General features: G+C 39.1%; 1 protein-coding gene across 1 annotated transcript in view; it reads right to left on the bottom strand.

Annotated features, from left to right (window-relative positions):
- Positions 1-327: 327 nt before the first annotated feature.
- Positions 328-21,130, bottom strand: part of HIBADH (3-hydroxyisobutyrate dehydrogenase) — a 93,857-nt gene continuing 73,054 nt past the window's right edge. The window contains exons 5-8 of the mRNA XM_054563918.1: positions 12,880-13,013; positions 11,219-11,295; positions 4,225-4,381; positions 328-1,278 (exon numbers count right to left, since the gene is read on the bottom strand). Of these exons, the coding sequence (XP_054419893.1) occupies positions 1,120-1,278; positions 4,225-4,381; positions 11,219-11,295; positions 12,880-13,013 (527 nt within the window). The 3' untranslated portion in view covers positions 328-1,119. The remainder of the gene's footprint in view (positions 1,279-4,224; positions 4,382-11,218; positions 11,296-12,879; positions 13,014-21,130) is intronic.

Here is a 21,130-nt window from a genome sequence, read left to right as displayed (position 1 = left end):
ATGACAGAAGTTGTACTTCTTCTGAATTTGGTGTCTAGGTTTATCACCTGGGATAGTTCTAGGCGCTGAGGTGGGCAAACTGGCAGCTGTGCTCCCTATCGGAATGTGTTACACTTAGTGCAGTGGAGTTCCCACAGCACCCACAACCCAGGGAACATGCACCAGCCACGATGAAGGACTCAGGCAGAGCAGCAGGGTGCTGGCTTGCCCCTGGCTAATTCCCCTCCTCTCTTCCCATCCTTTCCCCATCCGTTTGTGACACCAGTGTTTCAGATCATTTGTTCCCTGAATGGCAGGGAAGACACAAGAACTCCAAGAAAGTGTTATCAGCATAGAAATTTATTTGAATTCAAAATAATATGGTTCTATTTAGAATACTGTAATAATTATCTAAAGCAATTATCATTTACTGGCTCTGAAACAGGTCTAAAGATGTCATTCTTTTGAAGTCAAAAATATGTAATAAGAATGTACAAGGAAGGAAAAATATAAAAAACAAGTTTGCTGAGTATCAGGAATTGTTACAAGAGGGACACACTAAGATACTGCAACGGAGTCCAAATTATAAAACATAGAGCAAGGCGTTCTCTTGCTTTAGCAATTCCCCAGAAAATAGCTCAGTAACCTCACTAATGCAAGAATACCACCACCTGCTAAACAGGGAAAATTTCCTGAGGGACACAGGTAGTTATTCACTATACTTCCCCTTTCTCTAACTCCTTTCCTCACACCATTTTCTTTTTTTCCTTTAAGGTTGGTTTTGCCCTGTTGAAAAGCATTTGGTTTTATTTCTGAACTGGAATAAATAGTATCCTGATTGAAGCAGTTAACGATGTAGTGAAAGATGCTCAAGGACCAAACTTTTGAAAAAGGTCAATTAGCTACTTGACAGAGACCATGGGGGGCTAACAGAAAAAAAAATTTCAGATACCATATGTTTGCTAAATAGATAAAAAGAATAAGCAGTAAAAAATGGGTGAAAACCCCATTTAACTGTGACCTAGACAATCAAAAGAGGACAGGTGACCTTTGATTAAACTCATTGACTTGTGGAGTGAGCTATCGGGAAGCTCCGAGACAGAGTTTGGTTTCCACAGTGTCCATGGCCCAAGCGCAAGCTCAGAAGGTCTCCTCCTCTCGTAGAAACTGGAACACGGACGAGAAGTCTTTCTTTGAGTAGCCCTTTGCGCACATCATCCTGTAGATCTGATGGGCTTGGCTGCCCAGGAGGATCGGGCTCTTTGTGCTGGTAGCAGAGTCTTGTGCTAATCCCAGATCCTAAGTCAAACAAGGGCGGGAGGGACACAGTGAGACTGGGAGGCAAGGCTCACATTGGAACTGTGGCTCCTAATGCTTTGGGTTTCAAAGAAGGAAAACTGAAGTCTGAAACAAAGAAGGTACTTACCAGCTCTGTGGTAAAGTACATATGTGTTTTATAAGTGCTTTCCTATGAGGCCACAGGTACAAATATTATTTCGTGTTTATTTGCACAATTTTCACATGTAAACACTCAGATTTGGAAAATCTACTTCACCTTGAATTCCGTAGCTTCAACTAGAACACGAGTTTAATCACCAGCTACACACTTAACAAGTGCGGATGGCCACATGGTCGCTCATGCCCCGGCAAGCAGACAAGCCTCTTCTGTCGGTACCATGCAGCAGCACACGTGTAATGTGCTTTTAAAGGACAGGCGCAAATATACATAGAAAGACAGCCCTTAATTTTTAACATAGTAATGTAACCAGAATATAAGAACTCAGAAAAACAACACATCGAGAAGACAACACTATTGAGGGGGAAAAAAAAAATCAAAGGGTCAAGTAAACTATTATCCTAAATAAGAGGGCACCAAACCAAAAAAGGCAAACTAAAATGCTTTGCTAGCTGCTACCTTAAAGGATGAATCTTCTGAAGACGGGAAGGTGGCCTTTCACGCCTGCCTGTCCGGGAACAGGCGGCCGGGGGAGCACCAGGAGCCGTCGTGATTTTCTGTGAGCCGTTCCTTAGTGCCCACCAGAAGCGGGCTTCCACATTGGGGGGTCCAGAAGAATGATCTAGTTTTTGTACTATGTTCTGACTATGTACATATGATATATTAGAATTTTATGATTTTAGGACCTGGAAATAAATGTACAAGCCTCTGCTTAAATGACCTCCTAGCATCTCATCCTCTAGCACAAGGAGATCTAATGGCAGTTAAGCACAACATCTCTTAGTAAAGCCCTGATGTGCCCAAGAAGGCATGATTGCTTTCCTCATGTAGCATTGATAGGGACTTCTTTCATCTCCACCAATGTGTCTATACAAATCTAATTGGCTTTTTTTTTTTTTTTTTCCTAACAGCTCTCTGAGGTGATGAGGTTTTTTTAAAGTTCCTTCCCAAGTACTCTCATTCTAAACAAAATTAAGACATGTTTCTCTTTATCTAAGGTGAATGACAACTGCATTTCACAGAGGCAATGAGAGTAAAACAGACAGTAGTATCCATGTTTTGCTACCATACTGTCTTATGCTACTAGTTGAAAAAGCTATCTTTTATCATCCCCCAAATCAGTAGCAGATTCCTCCCAGGCAGGGACAGTGGAGGAAAATGGCTAAAGTAAAGGTGTCCAGTGGAGCAGAGGACAGCTCCGGAGAAGGGCCCAAAGCAAGCCAGCACTGCAGAGGGACGGGAGGCCGCACAACCCGCGCCCTTTGATTAGAAGCCTCCGACCCCTTACTGCACGGCACTTGTGAGCCGTCTCCTCTGCGGGAGCCCTGGGCAGTATTTTAGGACCCAAATGAGCTAACAGGTCACAGCCCACTTCATACAGATACAGAAAGGAAAGTGGGCATAAATGTGACTCTTTCGTTCTTCCCTGTGTCTAAAAATCACCCTGCAGTGCTGATGAAAACAATGACCCTGAGGAGCGACTTCCTGTTTCCAGCCACAGCCACATAGCACAGTTATAAACAGAGGATACACAAACCCAAATCCAAGAGCCAGACTGGCATAAAAATATTTCCTAAGATGAAACATAAGAAGCAGCAAAATTGTAAAACAAGAAACACACAAACAAAGTAAGAAGCATCAAACGTTGCTTCATCCAATAAATATCTACAGTGCCAGGTACCGTGCCAGGAGTGGAGCAGAGGGAGAAGAGCGCGCCAGGCAGAGGGAGTAGCAAGCGTGTGTGCCTGCCAGCGAGGGGACAGGGGGCAGAAAGCAGTCGGTGTGGCTGAAGCCGAGAGGGGGGCGGGGAGGTGAAACTGAGCTGGTGGGGCCACAGAGGCCCAATCACTGAGGGCCCCGTAAGGCCGCTTGTGGAATGGAGCTTCAACCTACAAGTAACCGGAAACCATGAAAGCAAATAAATCGGAAAAACGGCATCACAAGGTTTTCACATTTTAGGAAGCTCATGTGTCTGTGGGGTGGGAAATGCACAAGAGAAGATGAGGATGAAAGGCAGGGACACCAGGTAGGAGCCGATGTGCTGTCATCTGCATTAGGCTCAGCCAAAGTACCAGTCAGGGCAGAGGAGGGAAAGGATGAACTCAAGGCATCGTCCAGAGCAGAATGCCACAGGGAATAAAGTTGAGAGTATGGTATGTGCTATTACTTTTGCAATCAGTGAAAAAAGGTCAACTGTGGAGGTGCGTATAAGCTCTAGGCAGAAATCTGAAAGTCTATTCATCTATAAAGTATTTCCGAAAGTTGAGATCACAAATGAGAGGAGGCCAAGTTTGCTTTTCAAATGACTTTATGCATAAATACATATATATTCTGAAGCCAGAATGATATATTTAGAAATCTAGTATCATGAGAAAGAACCTCTCTTCTTTTGTGGTGTGTATACCCTACGCCAATGTATTACCAATCATCAGAAAATTCTTACTGCTTCCCTTCTAAGGACTTGGTAAATTAACGTAAATTTATGTGGAAGAACAGAATTTTGCCAGCTCAGATTGCAAAAAAACCCAAGCACAAAAGAAATCCTAGCCCGTTCTTCTCATTTGAAAATTCAGGAATAAAAATGAATAAGATAAGGATTTTTATCTAAGTTTTAACTAATTTCCAGCAAGTGAGTCATTATTTTAGTAATTCGCCCTCTAGGATTTTGCTTTCCATGTCTATATGCTTTGTTAAAAGCGGAGGGAGGGGGGAGAGAGGGCTGGAGGGAGGGAAGGAGAATTAGACCATGAAACCCCCCCTCCCCTGGGGAGCGTCTGCACTCACCATACCTTAGCCATGAGTGTTGTTCCAAATCCACCCTGATAGTTATTAGCCGAGGGAACTCCATCCATCACCCCAGGTACAGGATTGTAAGTGTCACTTGACCAACACCGTCCTGAGCTCATATTTAGGATTTTAGCCAATAGTTTTGGGTCAAGCCCTAACCTGTCAAAGGTCAAAGAAAAGAAGTGTTAGATGTCAAAATGCAGAAGTCATGCGTGACTTATTTACGTGTGAGGATGCTCCGTCTTCTCTCTCCATTTATTACGTGTCTTCAAAAATCAAAGCAGATTGATGAGAGTGAAAAATCCAATCGTAAATTATAAGATACTAAAAGCTAGTGATTGAACCATTCTGAGTCAGACATTCTGCAATGAAAGAACACCTTCTGCACTATCCCACTTTCAAGGAATAACACGCAATCACATAAAAGTGGTGTTGGTGAATCACACGTGGGTTTTCTATGGAAAAACAAATGTCCTCTGTTGAACATTATGCGTTTATATGTCATGTAAGACCCTTAAGCCAATATGATCATCTAAATTCTACATTCTTTATTCACAAATGATACATTTCAGAAAGAAATATTGACATAAACTATGTCTCATGTGAGTCCGTGTGGACGCATATACATGTCTGTTTATTCTCTTAGATTTTCTGAGAATAAATGCAAGAGATGAGCCATGCGCAAGCAGTACAATGAGCTTAAGAGAAGTTATTATAAAAGAAGATGTTTCTTGCTGCGAACTTTTCCTTATTTATTAAATCTTCATCAGACAATCTTGCTTATGAAGCAAGTCTGCACTGAGTTGTGACATATGCTATCTATTCCAAGGCATGCATTATAGTTCTGGGTCAACTGCTGATAAGGTTACTGATCCTGATAAAACAAAGCTTGTCCAAGCGGAAACATCATTTGTTCTTTCACTGAGCTGATGGCATAAATGGCTGTTCAGTGTGGACCCAGGGAAAAAAAAAAAAGAATCAAAATGCTATATTACTTTGATCCTCAGTCTCTTAATGCAGTTTGGAAAGCGCAGTTTTGCTAAATATTACTAAATCAAGATTCAAATAAAATTTGCTTTTTCTTAAAACCAATCTCTTCCAGAATTTAAAAAAAAAAAAAAAAAGCTTAAAAAAGACATATACAGATAGTAAACCAACTGTGCATCCTGGCATGTTTGTTTATTTGTTCAATATATATGTATGTTCATTTCAAAATCTGAATATCATGGCCAGTAAACATTTTTCCAATGTTAGGGCAGGGGACTAGGGCTAATAGCCAGGGTGTGTATGGACTTACTGTGTAGTGTAACTGTTTTATAATACTACTTGGCATGCCAGGTACATGAATTTGCATGGTGGGTCATGTTACAATGAGGGTTTTTCCTAAGGATCATAAGAGATATAAAAGATCCAATCTAAATTGGCTATCACACATTCTGTTCAACTTTAGACTGCTGGAAAAAATTCCAGCAGTCTCATTCATTCTTTTATAAAGATCCAAGTTTGTTACATGCATAGTTGCTACTGATGCTTTCCTCCTTTAAATAAAATCAGGCTGTCAGTATGCTGTTGTAGCAGATGACTTAGGAAAAGAAAAAGCCAATATGGTCAGGGAAGAACTGCAAAAAGTAAAATCACAAACTAACAATTAGTTAATTCGCTATAACTGCAAATATGTTCTCTAGGCACAAATGTTCAAGAATGTGTATGTCTAATGTATTCCATGAGCAGGAAATATTTTTAAAGATCCCAAAACATTGCTTTTCCCCTTCCATTTGAAATATAATTGAGAGGCTTCCTAATTTAGATTCTTTTTTTTTTTTAGATTCTTTTAAAATGGTTTACCATATTTAAAACCACAGAGTTCCTCCTGTCTTTATAATCCACCAGGTTATAATTAACAGTACCTCGCAACAGTCTCTATTACCTAAGAAATTCATACCATATCTGTAATACAAAAATAGTGAGCAAAGCCTATTATCCTTTGTAAACCCCTAAACTTCATTTTTCTTGAACGTTCAAGGAAAAACCCTGGCACTAATTTCTGGAATCCTTTTCGGTGAACACGTTACTATTTAGAAGCTTCCTGAGGGGCACAGGAGAAAAACCGAGGCGGTGGCTGCTCTGTGCTCACTTTTCAGTCGGACACCTCCCACCAGACCGACCCCCCCCAGGAAAGCCACTCCCTCTCAGCTTCCCCCCACCGCCACCCTGCACCCTGCGGCAAAGCGTATCATTAAAAAGAGCAAGTTAGAAGTGTTTTGCATTTCATCTTTCTGAGAATTCTTTCACTGGCACATATATAACTGACAGTTAAAATTAGACATGATATTAAAATCAGTTACTGAAGTCCTCTGTCTTCCACTGTGCCCAAGGCTTGTAATGGTCTGAAACCAGCTAGAATACACAGTAATTGTCATTCAGAGAGTCTATCCTAGAACGTCATGCTTCACTGGAGAAGACTGAGTTTCCATCTGAAATCAACAAATTAATCCAAGACAGGTATCTGAAAGGGCAAGTTTAATAGGAAGCAGCTACTGGGCTCTCAACCATGATAAAATGTTATTGCTGTTTCCCTGTAAATTGGCTGGGAACATATGATACTTTCTGCATAAGAGCCCCATTGCTGCTCAGGAGATATACAGCTCAAGCCATCAAAAGGATGACAGTCTGTCAGTCCCCATAATAACTTGCCACTGGATGTGGTTCAGGAGTGCATGCGTGCATGCATGTGGCTTTACAATTGCTAGAATGTTCTCTGATATAAACAGAATGAATTCATTGCTCTGACCGCATATATAATGCAATTCAAATAAACGTCACCGTGTCAGATCTACTCACCTTTAAAACACAAGAATGAACTATTTTAAATGAACTATTGGGAGAAGTAAAAATGCAGAAATTGTAAAAAATTTAAAGACAATCCAAACATTTACCTTCGCTGTAACCAAGGCTATTAAGGGCCAACTAAGTTTGTTCACTTTATATTCTCTATAAGTATCCATCTACACTGTTTGGTTTTACGTAAGAATAAAGCAAATAATGTCACTAAACCGAGGTGCTCATATCACAGGAACAGCCTAGAAATGAAACATCTAAGACCATGTCAATCTTAGTCAATCATCCTGTTATTCCCCTAATGCTCACACAGATCTGCCAAGGAGACCACAGTAGAGAAGCTAAATGGTAATGCAAAAAAAAAAAAAAAAATTAAAAAAAATTATAAGTTCCAGCAGCAGGGTGGGACAGGGGGAAGGGGAGGAGGGGGAGGGGAAAGCTAAGGTGCAGAGCCTGCCTCCGGGAGTGGGCCAGTTAAGACACACCCCCAAACACCTTTACCTAAGGCAGGAGAAGCACTTCCCTCCCCCTCTCCTCGCCCAGTGAGTGCCAGACTCTGCGCTAAGTACATTCTTAAGATACAGTGATGAACAGATAAAGCCATCCTCCTTCATGGAGCTTGTATTCCAGTTGGGAAGATGCAATAAACAACAACAAAAAACGAAAAACATAATGCCAGCTACTAAGAAGTGTTATGAAGAAAAAGCATCCAAGTTCAATTCAATTCAAATACTAAACACCACCACCAGCACATCAATCGCTACCACATACTAAGCACCTATTATGTGCCAGGATCTGTTTTAAAAGATTTACCTGGAGTAACTCATTTAATCTTAACAACAACCCTATGTATAGATACTATTATTTTTTTCACTTTATACATGAGAAAAGTAATTAAGTCTATGACAGGGAAGAGATGCAGACATCAATTGACACCCAAACTCTCACCATTGTAAGTCTCACTAGGTCGTGTGGGTAGTAAGTTTGACAGACGATCAGCCAATCTGATGGCATTTTATCAATTTCTTAAGACATGTGGTCAAACTTTTATTACAAACCTTTTGTCATTTGTTAAATCTACTAGGGTATACACTTAGGGGGCTTCAGCCATCACCTTAAAAAAAAAAAAAAGACAACATCTTCTAAGGGCAGTAGCCAAGACACTAAAATTATGCTTGTGGGAAAGTTCATCTTGAACAGCCTTCCCGAAGTTCAACTGTTAATTTAGCTTTCGGTGGAAGAAGACAATATGGTTGTTGCTGGAGGGGCCTCAGGGCTGGCTGGTAATACAAATAACTTCTACTACAACTATCAAAAAAAAAATAAAACAAAAAACAATTCCCAGTGGAGCAAAAATAAAAACAAAATAACACAACTCACATTATCAACACTGTTCTATGTGATGCACAGGAACAAAAACTCTCTAATACAAGCAGCGCACTGTGAGCGTCATAAAACTATGTTCTGAGTTCCAACTAGAGCCCAATTAGAAGGTAGAAAGGTCTAATAAAAAAGAATACCAAAATATGTTGTATACCAATATTTTTTATGGTTTACTTTTTTATAGCACTTTAAACTTTCACTAACATCCATAAAGACTCACTGTAAAAGATCATAGAGTCAATAAGAGTTTTAAACTGTAAGAGTTTATTCTTCTACTTTAAAAAAAAAAAAAAAGGAAACATCAGTGTTCTGGAAAAACACTGACTTATGAGAATGAAACTAATCAGAAATGATCACTTCATAGGAATAGGTGACTCAATTTGTGAATGTTGACATTAATGCTCCAAAAAAAATTTCACTTTGGAGTGAACAGAATATAAATGTGGCCGAACCACTTTGATGCTGTGCTACTTTGTGGGAATTTACTACTTGGGAATTTATGCTTGCTGATGCCAATTTTCTCTTTCACCTTGCAAAGCTCAATAAATTGTGCCTCTCTCTATACTCTATTAGAGAACAATCCTGTCATTTTAAACCATGTCTGTAAACCATGGAGAAAAGACAATAGCAGAAGCAATCATTTTTAGAACTTTCCAACCACTGCGAATCTTTATAGGATAAACTGATAAAATCCTAATGTTATAAAAATAATTAGTACAATCTGAAGCACCAGAAACAAATAGATCATTGCAATAGTTAAGTAAAACTAGTGAGTTCCTGCTTTGTGTTCAAACATAAATGTATCAGGAACAGTAATGTATACAGAGTTTTAGGACAAATTAAACACTTAATAGTTTTATATTGCTAAATATTGTTTTTATCATAGTTGATCAAGGCCAACAATAAGATAAAATCTACTTATTGCTTCTGCTTTTAACATTTCTATTTGGAATTGTATCACTTTTCATGTTTTCTTTGATAAACCACTCTAGTACCTAATGTATACGTTTCATTCAATTAATTTGATTCAACTGATTTTCATACGGTTCTTTATTAGCAGGTATTTGGAGTTGGACTTCCACAAGCATTTACCATACAAAAACTTCATTTTCAAATAGCAAATGATCATCTCCTAAGGGTTTTGCTAGGAAAATTCTTTAAGAATGCCAGAGGCTATATCACCATGCCTAAGGAACATCCTGATCCAGTGATGCTCAAGGTAAGGAGCAGAATGTAAAAAAATCAGGCAAAGATAAAGAGGGAAATTCCAGTATAGTATAGCTTAGGTTCATCTAGGCTTTTACTTTTCTACTATATTTTCATGTATATCCAGAAAAATGAAGATAAAAGTCTAAAGATGCACATGTATACTAATGCTCTAATTGTATTGTCAACACCAGTTAATTTTGCATGCAATTTTGGTTTCAGAAATTTACATTTTCTTCTCCCATGAAATTACTCTAGAGGATGGACATGCAAACAAGTTATTAGTAACCAGTTTTTCAATTATAATAAGTGACCCATAGCCTAAAATTGGCTACCACAGAAAGAGAACAATGAATAGCTTCCTATATACACTACCAGTTTTATTAAAGCTTTGCACAGATATGCTAAGCTTACCATCTTAGGAACATTCAATTTTAAAATGTAAATGGTACAAGATATTGATAAACCAATTAGCGCTGATGCAAAGCAAATTCCTCTTTTATCTCAATTACAACATGACAACTTAATAGGTCAAGATAGTTTAACATCTGAGACAAGGGCAATTCGATAAAACAATAGCATCTTGATATGGTAATTAAGAGGAAACGTGAACCCATTACTATGTTTTAAAAAATATCTCAAGTACTTTGGTTCTTTTTATTGCTTTTATCAAAAGCTGTGATATGAAACACCGGTTTGTGATATATTTGGTGCATGGTTTTGGAAAGTGTGAAACAAGCATGTGAGTAAAGCATCTTGCTCTATAAGCATTTTCTAAAGTAAGAAACATATATTTATTATATTCATGAAATCCAAACATTAAAAAATTAATTAGGTAATTAATCATATGTAGCATTCCTAACCCCCAAAATTACAGGTTAAAATTTAGGCATTAACCTTAAGCATTCTAAGGGATGATCATCATCATAGGACCTACAGAATTCCTTAGTCACTTTAAGCAAGGTATGAATGCCACTTTATTGTAATGGAAAGATACAGCTTTCATGTAAAGCGACAAAACCACAGGTACGCACAGGAGCTGCAGCTTTATGAATGCCATTCAGTTTATCCAGGGAACAAGCAACCAAGAGCCCTTTTAGTATAGATTTTGGGGACTTTATTTAAATAGATACATAAAACAAGTAACATGGTAGCATAACACGTGAATTCACTGTACATTAAAACAATGTTTTATACAAATCTGTCCTATCCTGTCAAAGCATGTTTAAATTTTATAGCAAAAGTGTTTCTTGCATCTCAATATAATAGAAGAAATGAAGCTTCCACATAAAAAGGATAATGAAACTTCAAATACACACTGCGATGCATTTTATGGCTACTGCAAAGAATGTCCGTGTTCTGCAGGATCCCACTGGTCATCACATAAGCAAAGTCTGTTAAAGTTCAGTAATGAAGTACTGTCAAATGTTCCTGGATCAACTCATTTATCTCTCATGCACGTTTTTTCAATATCAAAAAAATAAAACGGAAAAGGTCATTTGATTAGTAGTAAGAAAGGAGAAAAGAAAAATATTGTATAGCACGTGAAAATGTACAATTTTAACAAACCTGATTCCAAGATTCATAGCTTCAGCAGTTCCAATCATACTAATAGCTAACAGCATGTTGTTGCAGATCTTTGCAGCCTGAAAACAGATTGAGTACATATTAAATATCTTTATTCTCAAGTTATAACTCACAGGAAGTTTTTCTTCACCCACTTCCACGTGTTTTTAAAAGTAAGAGCATTCACCAGTTGATTCTCTGCAATGGGGGAAGGAACGTTGCGCTGCATGCTGCCCTCTGAGCCTCACAGGCTATCCCTAAGCGGGGGCTGGGGCGACTCCTCCACTAGGTAGGGGCCCCCCTGGCTCCCTGTGGCTCAGCCTGAGAGGGAATACTGGTCTGTGCAGCATGACCTCCCTTCAAGGGATGGGGCTTATACTTTAATTGGGGAAATGGGAATAACACACTGAATGAGAAGGCAATGAATAAACAAAAACAGTTAAGTGTTAAAATGTATGGTAGAGGCTGTAAGGACTGAGACAGGAGCAGTTCAAAGAAACAATTTCACTGAGGGCAGGAGCAGAGAGGAAGTGGAACCTGAAACCCTTTCTCAGAAGGCCAGGCAGGACTTAGTAAGGCAAGAGAGAGAAAGGAGGAGAGCAGGAGGGAAGGTAAATATCTAAGAACATGGGATGTTCTTGAGAACAGGAAGGAAACTGACTCATGTGCATACATTTTAAAGAATGGTAAGAATTTGATAGTGAAGACTGGGGCAAGAGCTATGAAAGCTTGGGAAAGCAGAGAGTTAAAACTTGACATGATAGGAAATAGGAATCTATTCAAAGTTTCAGAATAGGAAAGTACGACGATGAGACAAGCATCTTGATGGAGCTGGGCAGCTTGGTAAGCCCGGGATCCAGAGACCCCGTAGGCCTCTGAGCGGCCCTCGAGGTGTGAGACAATGAAAGAAAGACTGGATCCGGTAACGTCTGACCTGGAATGGGCAAGGCCATCAACAATGAGAGCCGCTGCAGCACAAATCAATAGAACCTGGAGGCTGACTGGACAAAGGAATGGAAACAATAGACATATCAAAGATCATATCACAGTCTTGAGTAAGATCGAGCAGGTGCCGGTGACCAGGACAAAGCATTAAGAGGAATGAGAGAGAGAAGGTGTGCGCGCGCACGTGTGTGCGTGCGCGCATGTGTCCTGGGTGACAGGGACAACCAGCTTGGTTTCAGAGTTCTGGACTGCCATTCACCTCTACCTGACTAGAAATTTGATGTAACATATTTCTAATTGAAAACTATTTGGTTTCCAAGAAAAAGATTGAAGTGCATAGATTACATCCACCTGACTGCACTGCAAATAAAGCTATCTAGCAAGTAATTAGAAAATTAGAAGGAAGGTAATAGCAACTCAGACCATACGAGCCCTACAGATAGGAACAGTTTTAAGGATGATTTCAATGGTCACTGAGATGGTAAGTCAAAATCTGAATGATGGAACTTGATATCCTTTTTTATAAGTTAATTGACTGATGTCTGCTAAATTCCAACAGGAATGAAGGAAAACTAATTGATTCCAAATTCATGTAAGAAAATTTGGGCAAACAAAGAACGCACAGATTGAACAGAGGAAGGAGGAATAAGAATACGGTCAGGAATGAGAAATGAGCTGTAGGCAACTCACATCACAAGCCATCAATAGGCGAGCATTACCTGCCCGGTCCCGACGGCGCCGCAGTACACCACGTTGGAGCCCATGCAGCCCAGCAACTCCTGGGCAGCGGCAAATTCTTCCTGGACGCCTCCCACCATGAACGTGAGGTTCCCGGATCGAGCAGCTCCCACACCTGGATGGTTTGGGGTAAAGAGGCAGTAAAATTAAATTTGACACAATGCCCAAACCAACTGAAAACATCTTGTTTCCAAATTATATTTGTCAGGCAGGTGCAAGATACTCTAAATTTCTCCTGGAATATTTTAATAATCAAGTACAATATTATGTAGGTTAATCAAAAACCAAAAGAGACGTACAGATTTACTCAAACTCTCAATCCGTCTTAAATATTTTGGTACAATCATGGCACAGCAGGGACGGGAATTTGAAATGAGAGTTTTATCATTCCCGTGCAGCTCTTACTCTCCTGGGAAACCCGTTCAGTAACAGAAAGTATATGGGAAAGAACACCTGTGTCCTGACCAGCATGGGAGCAGCCGGAAGGGTTTCCTGCCCGAGTTTGAATTTGGGGCCTCTTGCTCCCTCCCTTGCTCTCCACATACTCGCGAGCTACAGGTGAGACCTACAGAGAGAGGGACCGGCTCTCTTTCCCAGAAACAAGTAGGCATTTCAGTAACATTATAGTTGCGTATATAGATTGATTACTCTGTTGTGCACTTTCCAGAATTATTTGATTTTTCTTTTCCCTCCTGTTATTCACCTTTTGGGCAATTCATTCCTAGTGACATGAGCAGGAAGAAGAAACAAACTTACACTGGTTTGCCCATTCCTTAGCATATTTTCACAGGAGTCCAACACACAGTCATTAATTGAGGCAACTGATGAAAAACAACTTCTACTTTAACATGTTTAGAAAACATGGCCTAGACTTATCCTAAAAGGGGCGTGTGGGCTTTGCTTATCTACATTTTATTAACTATGAAATAAAATCAAGAACGTGATTACTATTTTTAGTATTAGAGAAATCTTAATTCATAATTATCAAGTTAGGTTTTGTTGTTCAAAACCAGGAAAATATGCAAAAGAGCTATACTAGTACAATTTTTGCCTTTACAACTTATTTTATAGTACAGCCAGGAATAAAGAAACCCTAATTATCTGCACTGTGCATCAAATCTGGCCGTTAGAATAGACAGCTGCAAGTAATGGCCTACTTTTGAATTTAATTTATTCGATGAAATACACAGTTTTTATACATAAAAAGCTCAAGTGAGGAGAGCCTTATTTCATTCAAATTGTGAATATCTTGCAATTGCCAAATCAAGTAGCCTTTCTATTTTACAGGTCATGCTATTTTTAACTAATCATTAAAAGCAAAAGAAGTCAGCATTACATTAGCCAAACAATTTTGGAAGAGGGAGTATCCACATGTTATGAAAGCCTGAGATGCTCATACATATGGTAAAATTACATTATTTCATAATACTTTCAGACACATTTTGGAATTGATGATATCTAAAACCCCAATTATAACAAATGCTTTTAATCAGCCAATCTGTGTCATTTGAATATCCTGATAACAATGACTTTTAAGTGACTATTATTTTCTTAGTTTCTAATTTATTTCACCAAGATGGCAGATCATTAATGTTTTACAATTATTTTTCTCAATTTCTAAAGCCATCATTATCCAAACCACATAACCACTCTTACTTGCAATTCTGTTGATCTGACCTAGAGAAATTAGGCAGACAATTTAAGTCAAAGCTTACAAACAAATTCAGTGCTATCCATCATAGGTCAACAGCTTTGTGTCTAGATTACAGACTGCTAAATAGCTTCAGAGAGTCATTTATTAAAGGAAAAATTAATGCTGACAATGGTTCTCAGCTGGTTAATCTTTTGACAGGTATACTTTCTCACTTGTTCAAACACATATTTCAAAAAGGAGAAATAAGTTACTTAAGCAAGAGAGGACCACAAAAGAAAGAATAATTCATCTTTTCACTCAGAGGTCTGTGGTATTTTCACTCTTTCTAGCTCTCAATGTGGTGGTATAATTATTTCAATTATAACCTACATTCCAATGTAAGGGTCTGGCTAAACTGGGTAATGCTAAGGTTTTGGTATTCCTTGGGACCAGATCTTACCTTTCCATACATATTCCTCTAACCATATAACCTTATCAAGCCTACTCCCACTGCAAAGGTAAAATTACGACCTAAGTTATCCTAAAATACATGTAACTATTTTGAGCTTAGAAAAAAACAACTAGAAACCTGAAACTCTAAAGCTAGGTAAGACTCTTATAGATTACAGGAGACATTGTATACATTTTAATGTTTATAAATAATAATTTATTACATTATCATACAATTTTATATAATTCAAGTCCACTCCTCAAAATGGCAAAACATAAAATAGACTTGGCTGTGTAGCCCAGTTGGTTAGAGCACTATCCTGATACACCAAAGTTGCGGTTCGATCCTTGGTCTGGGCACATACAGGAATCAACCAATGAATGGATAAAATAAGTGGAACAACAAAATCGATGTGTCTCTCTCTCTCAAAATTAATTTTTAAAAACATGAAATACACACACAGGCAGCTGCTACAATATTGGGAGAAATATTTATTTTACTGTATATTCTAATAATTGTATATACAAAGCCAAAATACATCCAGTGCTTAATTCTATTACAACATGTACTGAACCTTATTACAATCTTTGATTTTCTTACCTGATTCCTCCCTTACACTGTAGGCTCTTACAAGGCCAGCACTGGGGTTTACATCAGCATTCCCATTAGCTATCACGGTGCATGATGCATTCACTAGTTGGCTGTTCGGTAAATAAATCTATGAGCATGGCACAAGGAGTAAAGAATCCAGAATGGAGTATCTGGTTAGGGGGCATGCCACTTGCTGGCTGTTGTTATAAACAAATCACTTAACTTCTCTGAGTCTCAGTGGGTAAGCATGGGAAAAGCGTTAATTAATAACTTCTTCATAGAGTGGCTGTGAATATATGAGGTCTGTCCAGAAAGTATCCATCCATGTACTAAGAAAAATAGACATCCATGAAGAAGACACAAGAAATATTGCACATAGGACAGTGACACCTCAGTCCCCTTCAAAGTAGGCACCTCAGACCTCACAGAGTTCTCCCAGTCACCATCAGCTGCCCCGTCATATTTTCCTGAATCTCATCAATGGTCCCTTCTCTTTCAAAGGTAATTTTAGTTTTGGGAAAAGCCAGAAGTCACAGGGCACCAGATCTGGGCTGTAGTGGGGCTGAGTCACCTGGGTGATTTGATGTTTCACAAAAGAACTGCATGAGACATGATGCATGAGCGGGCACATTGTCTTGATGAAGCTGCCAGTCACCAGTTGGATCATAGCTGCATCCTTCTGAATCAAGTGAACAGTTTCCATGGAGAAGTGTTCAAGCTTAAAGAAAAATTTGATGTAGATCCGTTGCTCTACTCACTCAGTCATTTTGAATGCGACGGCCACATAGTACCCATGCTCACTCAACGGCGTCTACCGTCCCCACTGACTAGTGCAGTGAAGTCATCATTGTTCACGCACACATTCCAGTCCACTCTCCTTGGCTGCCAGGTTACATCGATGTCGCACAAACCATTCTCGTTATATTAACAATGGCTGGAATTTTTCGGGACAGACCCCATATGAACATATGCTGTAAAACATAAAATGCTATTTAAATGAAAGGCCTTACTACTTTATAACTTGAGTTGGTGAGGTGGGAGTTTTAGCTTTACCTATATAACGCCTTGAGTCCTTTAGAATTTGGTCACCCAAGTCGTTCGCTTCTCTGAGGTAACTTTAGCCCTTATGGCTAAATGTTAACTGTCTTGAGTTGAACCTTTTAACAGTGGAGACCGCCTGTGAAACCTTGTGATGGCGGCGTAGTATGGAAAAGTGACAAGATTTTGTTTGTCACTTGTTTGACAAACTTGTTTGACAATACTTGTTTGGTTTTATTCACTTAACAAAATTAAACTAAGAATCAACCCCTGTAGGTCAGGGATGAATAGCTTGTGTCCCTGCTCCTACGAAGTGACACACTTGTGATCCAACCACTTCTCTCCCTTCCCATCAGCACCACCCTGACCGAGCCATCACTGTCGCTCGCCTGGCTTATTACAGCAGCCTCTTCTTGATCTCCCTTCAGCTCTGGCCTCCAGTCTATCCTCCACACAGCAGCCAGAGCGATCCTTTTAAAACCGTCTAGTTCATCATGTGTCTTCCCTCCTCTCAAGCCTCCAACAGCGCCTGTGAAGAACTACGCGATGTGGCCCTTTGCTACCTCTCCTGTCTCGTTTCACACCATTCTCGTCAATGCTCCCTGCTCTCCAGCCGCCTCGGCCTCCTCGCTATTCCTCAAACAAGTCAAGGACCGTCCCATCTCAAAGCCATGTGCTTGCTGCTCCTTTTGCCTGTAATATTCTTTCCCTAGATACTCATGGCTTGTTTCCTTCACTTCATTCAGGTTTCTTCTCAACATTCACCTCTTCAGAGAGGCCTTCCCTGACCGATATAATAATATAAAATGGTACCCATCACTCTCTATACCCTTTTCCTGCTCTAATTTTGTTCACAGCAGTTTTTACTTATCATCTGCTTATAAACATCTCTACTTGTCTGTTTCTGGTCTGTATTCCCCCAGTGAGAATTAGCTCCATGAGAGCAGTGACTCTGTTGGCTCATTCACCCCACATCCACAGTGTCTGGTACGTAAGAGATGCTCAGTAAATGCAGTCTTTATGCAAAGAAAGAGGCGGCGGCAATGGCAGAGGGAAAAGCAAGCAAGTGAAGGACTGAGGTACTGTGTGATAACTGATCCCACAGAGACACACACAAGATGTCGGGGATCACGGACGAAGCATTCGTCATTCTAGCAAGTCACGAAGTGCTCCTTGACCTAAGTTTTTCCATCTGTAAAGTGAGATGACTAAACAAGATTATCGCTGAGTTCCTTCTAAGCTTCTGAAATTCTGTAATTTGGGACTCTCACGTTTATATACATCCACTCCCCCACATTCATCATAGTCATACACCAAACCAAGGCATATTTCATTTTATGCAAATAATACATAAATAGTTCCAAATTAGGGAAAAGATTCAGAAAATGAATTTCCTCATGGAACTACGTTAATTAAACCTAAGAAATTAAAGCTGACCACTTGTGGTTGCTTTTCCTGCTTTATGTCACACTTCCCTGTGATGATGTTCTCAGTGTTTCTCCCCCATGACCCGAGCTTAAGAAAAGCTGACCTCATCTGTACAAACAAGTGAAAAGACAAACGTCCCAATCATTCAAAATGGGTGGCTGACAGGCATCTATGATTTCTCTTGATCAACCTTATAGTGGAGAAGCACGTTAAGTCTAATTTAAGCCTCTAAGTCAGCCCTCCCCAACTCCTTATTAAAAAAGGTATCACAGGAAGCCTCTGTTTTCTAAGCTTGCTTGTTTCTGTTCTTTTTTCTGCCCACTCGTACTTAGAGTTGACATTTGAAAAAAAAAATTGACCATTTGAAATACATTCTTCAATGGTTCTCAGCCCTGGGAATGAGGAAGAAGCAGGCCTTGCCTTCAGGAGTTCAAGAACTAGTGTTTGCAGTGGCAGTGGATGTGTGTGCGCGTGCAGAGATGGAACAAGAGATGCATCTTTGTGAATAATAAAAGACAGAGTCGGGCTACAGGAGAGGCGTAAATATAGTTGTACACAGGTTCAAAGAAGAAAATATCCACAAGTATCTATTCAGTGCCATTAAGAATTTGCAAGATCTTTGTGCCAGGTGCAAAGATTTAAAGAGTAGGCATATTTTCTGAATCAAAAATCAGGACCTGTTTTCTGGTATTAGGAGACTATTTGAAATCCAGCTATTCCAAAAAGTCCAAAATGTTAAGGGCGTGGTAGGTATAAAACGCCATCTTTGTCCTCAAAAGGTCTAAAATATAATGAAGGGAAAGAGACATATACACAGAAGTACACACCAAAAGGTAGCATCACATACCAAATGTCAGGTGGATGAAGACAATTGCCACCAAATCCTGACTCCCCCTTTCCATCCATTTTTCAACCTCTGTCATTGAAAGAATAATGAATTCTCAGGAAGAGAAAGGGTGAAAAGGGAAACAAGAAATATCTTTTGTAATGAGAGTAATGATCTTGCTTTCAACTGCGGGTAGGCTGGTGAGAAGAGTGGTAAGGGTATCGGTATTCTGAATCCATCTGCAAACTGCGTTCACAGACGTTTACAGTAACATGAACTGAGCAATTGGTTTCCTATATTTGATAACCAGATGCTGAGTTTTGCCTGTTGCCTAAATGCGCAAAGCATCCTACCTTTCTCCACAGCAGATATGAGTTTATTAGAACAAAACAATCAGAAAAAGGATAATAAGAATTAAGAACAACAAAAATAAAACCACAAGATTGGACAATACATTTCAAACATGGATCTGAGTAACTTAGAAGCCTTGGCAAACTCTATTTGGGAGAGGAATAGAGCAGCCTCAAGGAAAACATAACCTTTCCTTGAACTGAGTTACGTGTTTTCAAAAATTCTCACTTGGAACTTTATGCAGAAGACAGTAAATGAAGTAATGGGCAATGTTCTTCACATTTTTACATCAAAAGAAGTAACTTTTTTTTCCAAGATAAACTGAATTAAAACTCAGTTCTTGCTTTATATCCTCTTCTGGCTAATCTTAGCTTTGTATCTGTAATACAGGTCAATATTAACATTAAATCAACTCATTCTAATGTTTATGCTTACCGGTCTCCCAAACTGGGCAGTTTTATTTGATATAAGAACCCAAACAGATTACACGTCAACAGGAACGTGCCAGCAACTCGAGACATTTATTCACTATTACTCATCACTTCTATATAGTCTCACAGTTCTTATTTTTTTCCATTAAGTAGAAGTTATTCTTTCTGAAGTACGTGCATGTTTATGTTTCAACAAAAAAGAAAACTATATAACTTGCTGCATCTCTCCTTTTATTTTTGAGTCATAAGAAGCAATAACTATCCCTTCTCTCTCTTTCAATGGTTTCTGATTTTTTCATTTTTATTAACTCTAACCACTTCCCCAGTTTCCTCATCTACCCTCTGCAACAAAAACTATGATGCTATGCATACTGAGAACACTTTACAATGGCTGGAAGCCGCAATAATGCTTCCTGCATCCATGCTTCTCCTGGGCTGTTCCCGCATATGAAATTTCCTTCCCTTCCCTCTTTGCCTGGCTAACTCCTGCTTATGTTTCAAGACTCAACTCACATCAACTCTGAGAAGCAGTTCGTGACATTCCTAGTGATATCTCTAATAAAGTGCTTATACTAATCAGCGATTTTTCTGGTGCGCCTTGATAAGATCCTTCTGGGCATGAGCTGTTTGAATCTTAGCACCCAGCATATAGCACACCTCTGATAAATGGTCATTGTCCTTGCAGGAGGTAGAGAGAAGAAATCAATGATTAATAAAATGACCAAGAATACTAATTAAGACTAAGTAAGGCAATGTTTTCTAACGTATCACAAAAGCTCAACCTTGAAGTGGCATGATTCTCCACACGGGGAAATGACAGTTTAACTTACAGCTGCACAGACACGCATGAAAATAAGTGCACATGTATGAAGACATTATCGTGAACACTTAAAAATGAAGAACATGTGATGTGAGTTAACAGACCTGGAGTGAAGGTCACACAACTGGGACAAGTTATACCTCTCAATCTTGATTCCTCCATTTGAACATGGTGATAAAAAAAAAGAAAAACACTTGCCATACTTACTTTGAAGCTCAAATGAAAGAATGCATTGAAAAGACATTTTACAATTATTACACAAATGTTATAAAAAGAATTTAAACAGAACAAGTAAATCTACCTGGCTTGAATGTGTCAAAGTCTTTGGCCTAACAGTAACAAAGAACTGAAATTCAGAATTCAGTCTTACTGAGAAGCTGAACCAAGAGTTGTGACAGAAAAATTATTATACAAGTGTTGATAACTTAGAATAACCATTTAGGAGTCACGAATACGGAGATCATTTTCAATTCTATGACTATTGGAAAGAGGCCTTCAAATCCAAAGAGGGAAGAGTTAGAAATCTAAAAAGTACACCAAATTAGATACGCCTTTAACACTGTAAAAATCTTGCCACCAAAACACTCTCATTGATGTATGGCAAAACGTAGTAAATCACTTCATTTACTCAAAAGAACTTAAATGTTTTAACCAGTCTGCCAT

This window comes from Pteronotus mesoamericanus, unplaced genomic scaffold, assembly GCF_021234165.1.
Source record: "Pteronotus mesoamericanus isolate MK-2021 breed Mesoamerican mustached bat unplaced genomic scaffold, CSHL_Meso_final scaffold_85, whole genome shotgun sequence".
In the NCBI taxonomy this organism is placed as follows: domain Eukaryota; kingdom Metazoa; phylum Chordata; class Mammalia; order Chiroptera; family Mormoopidae; genus Pteronotus; species Pteronotus mesoamericanus.
This window is presented reverse-complemented; position numbering and strand designations above follow the sequence as displayed.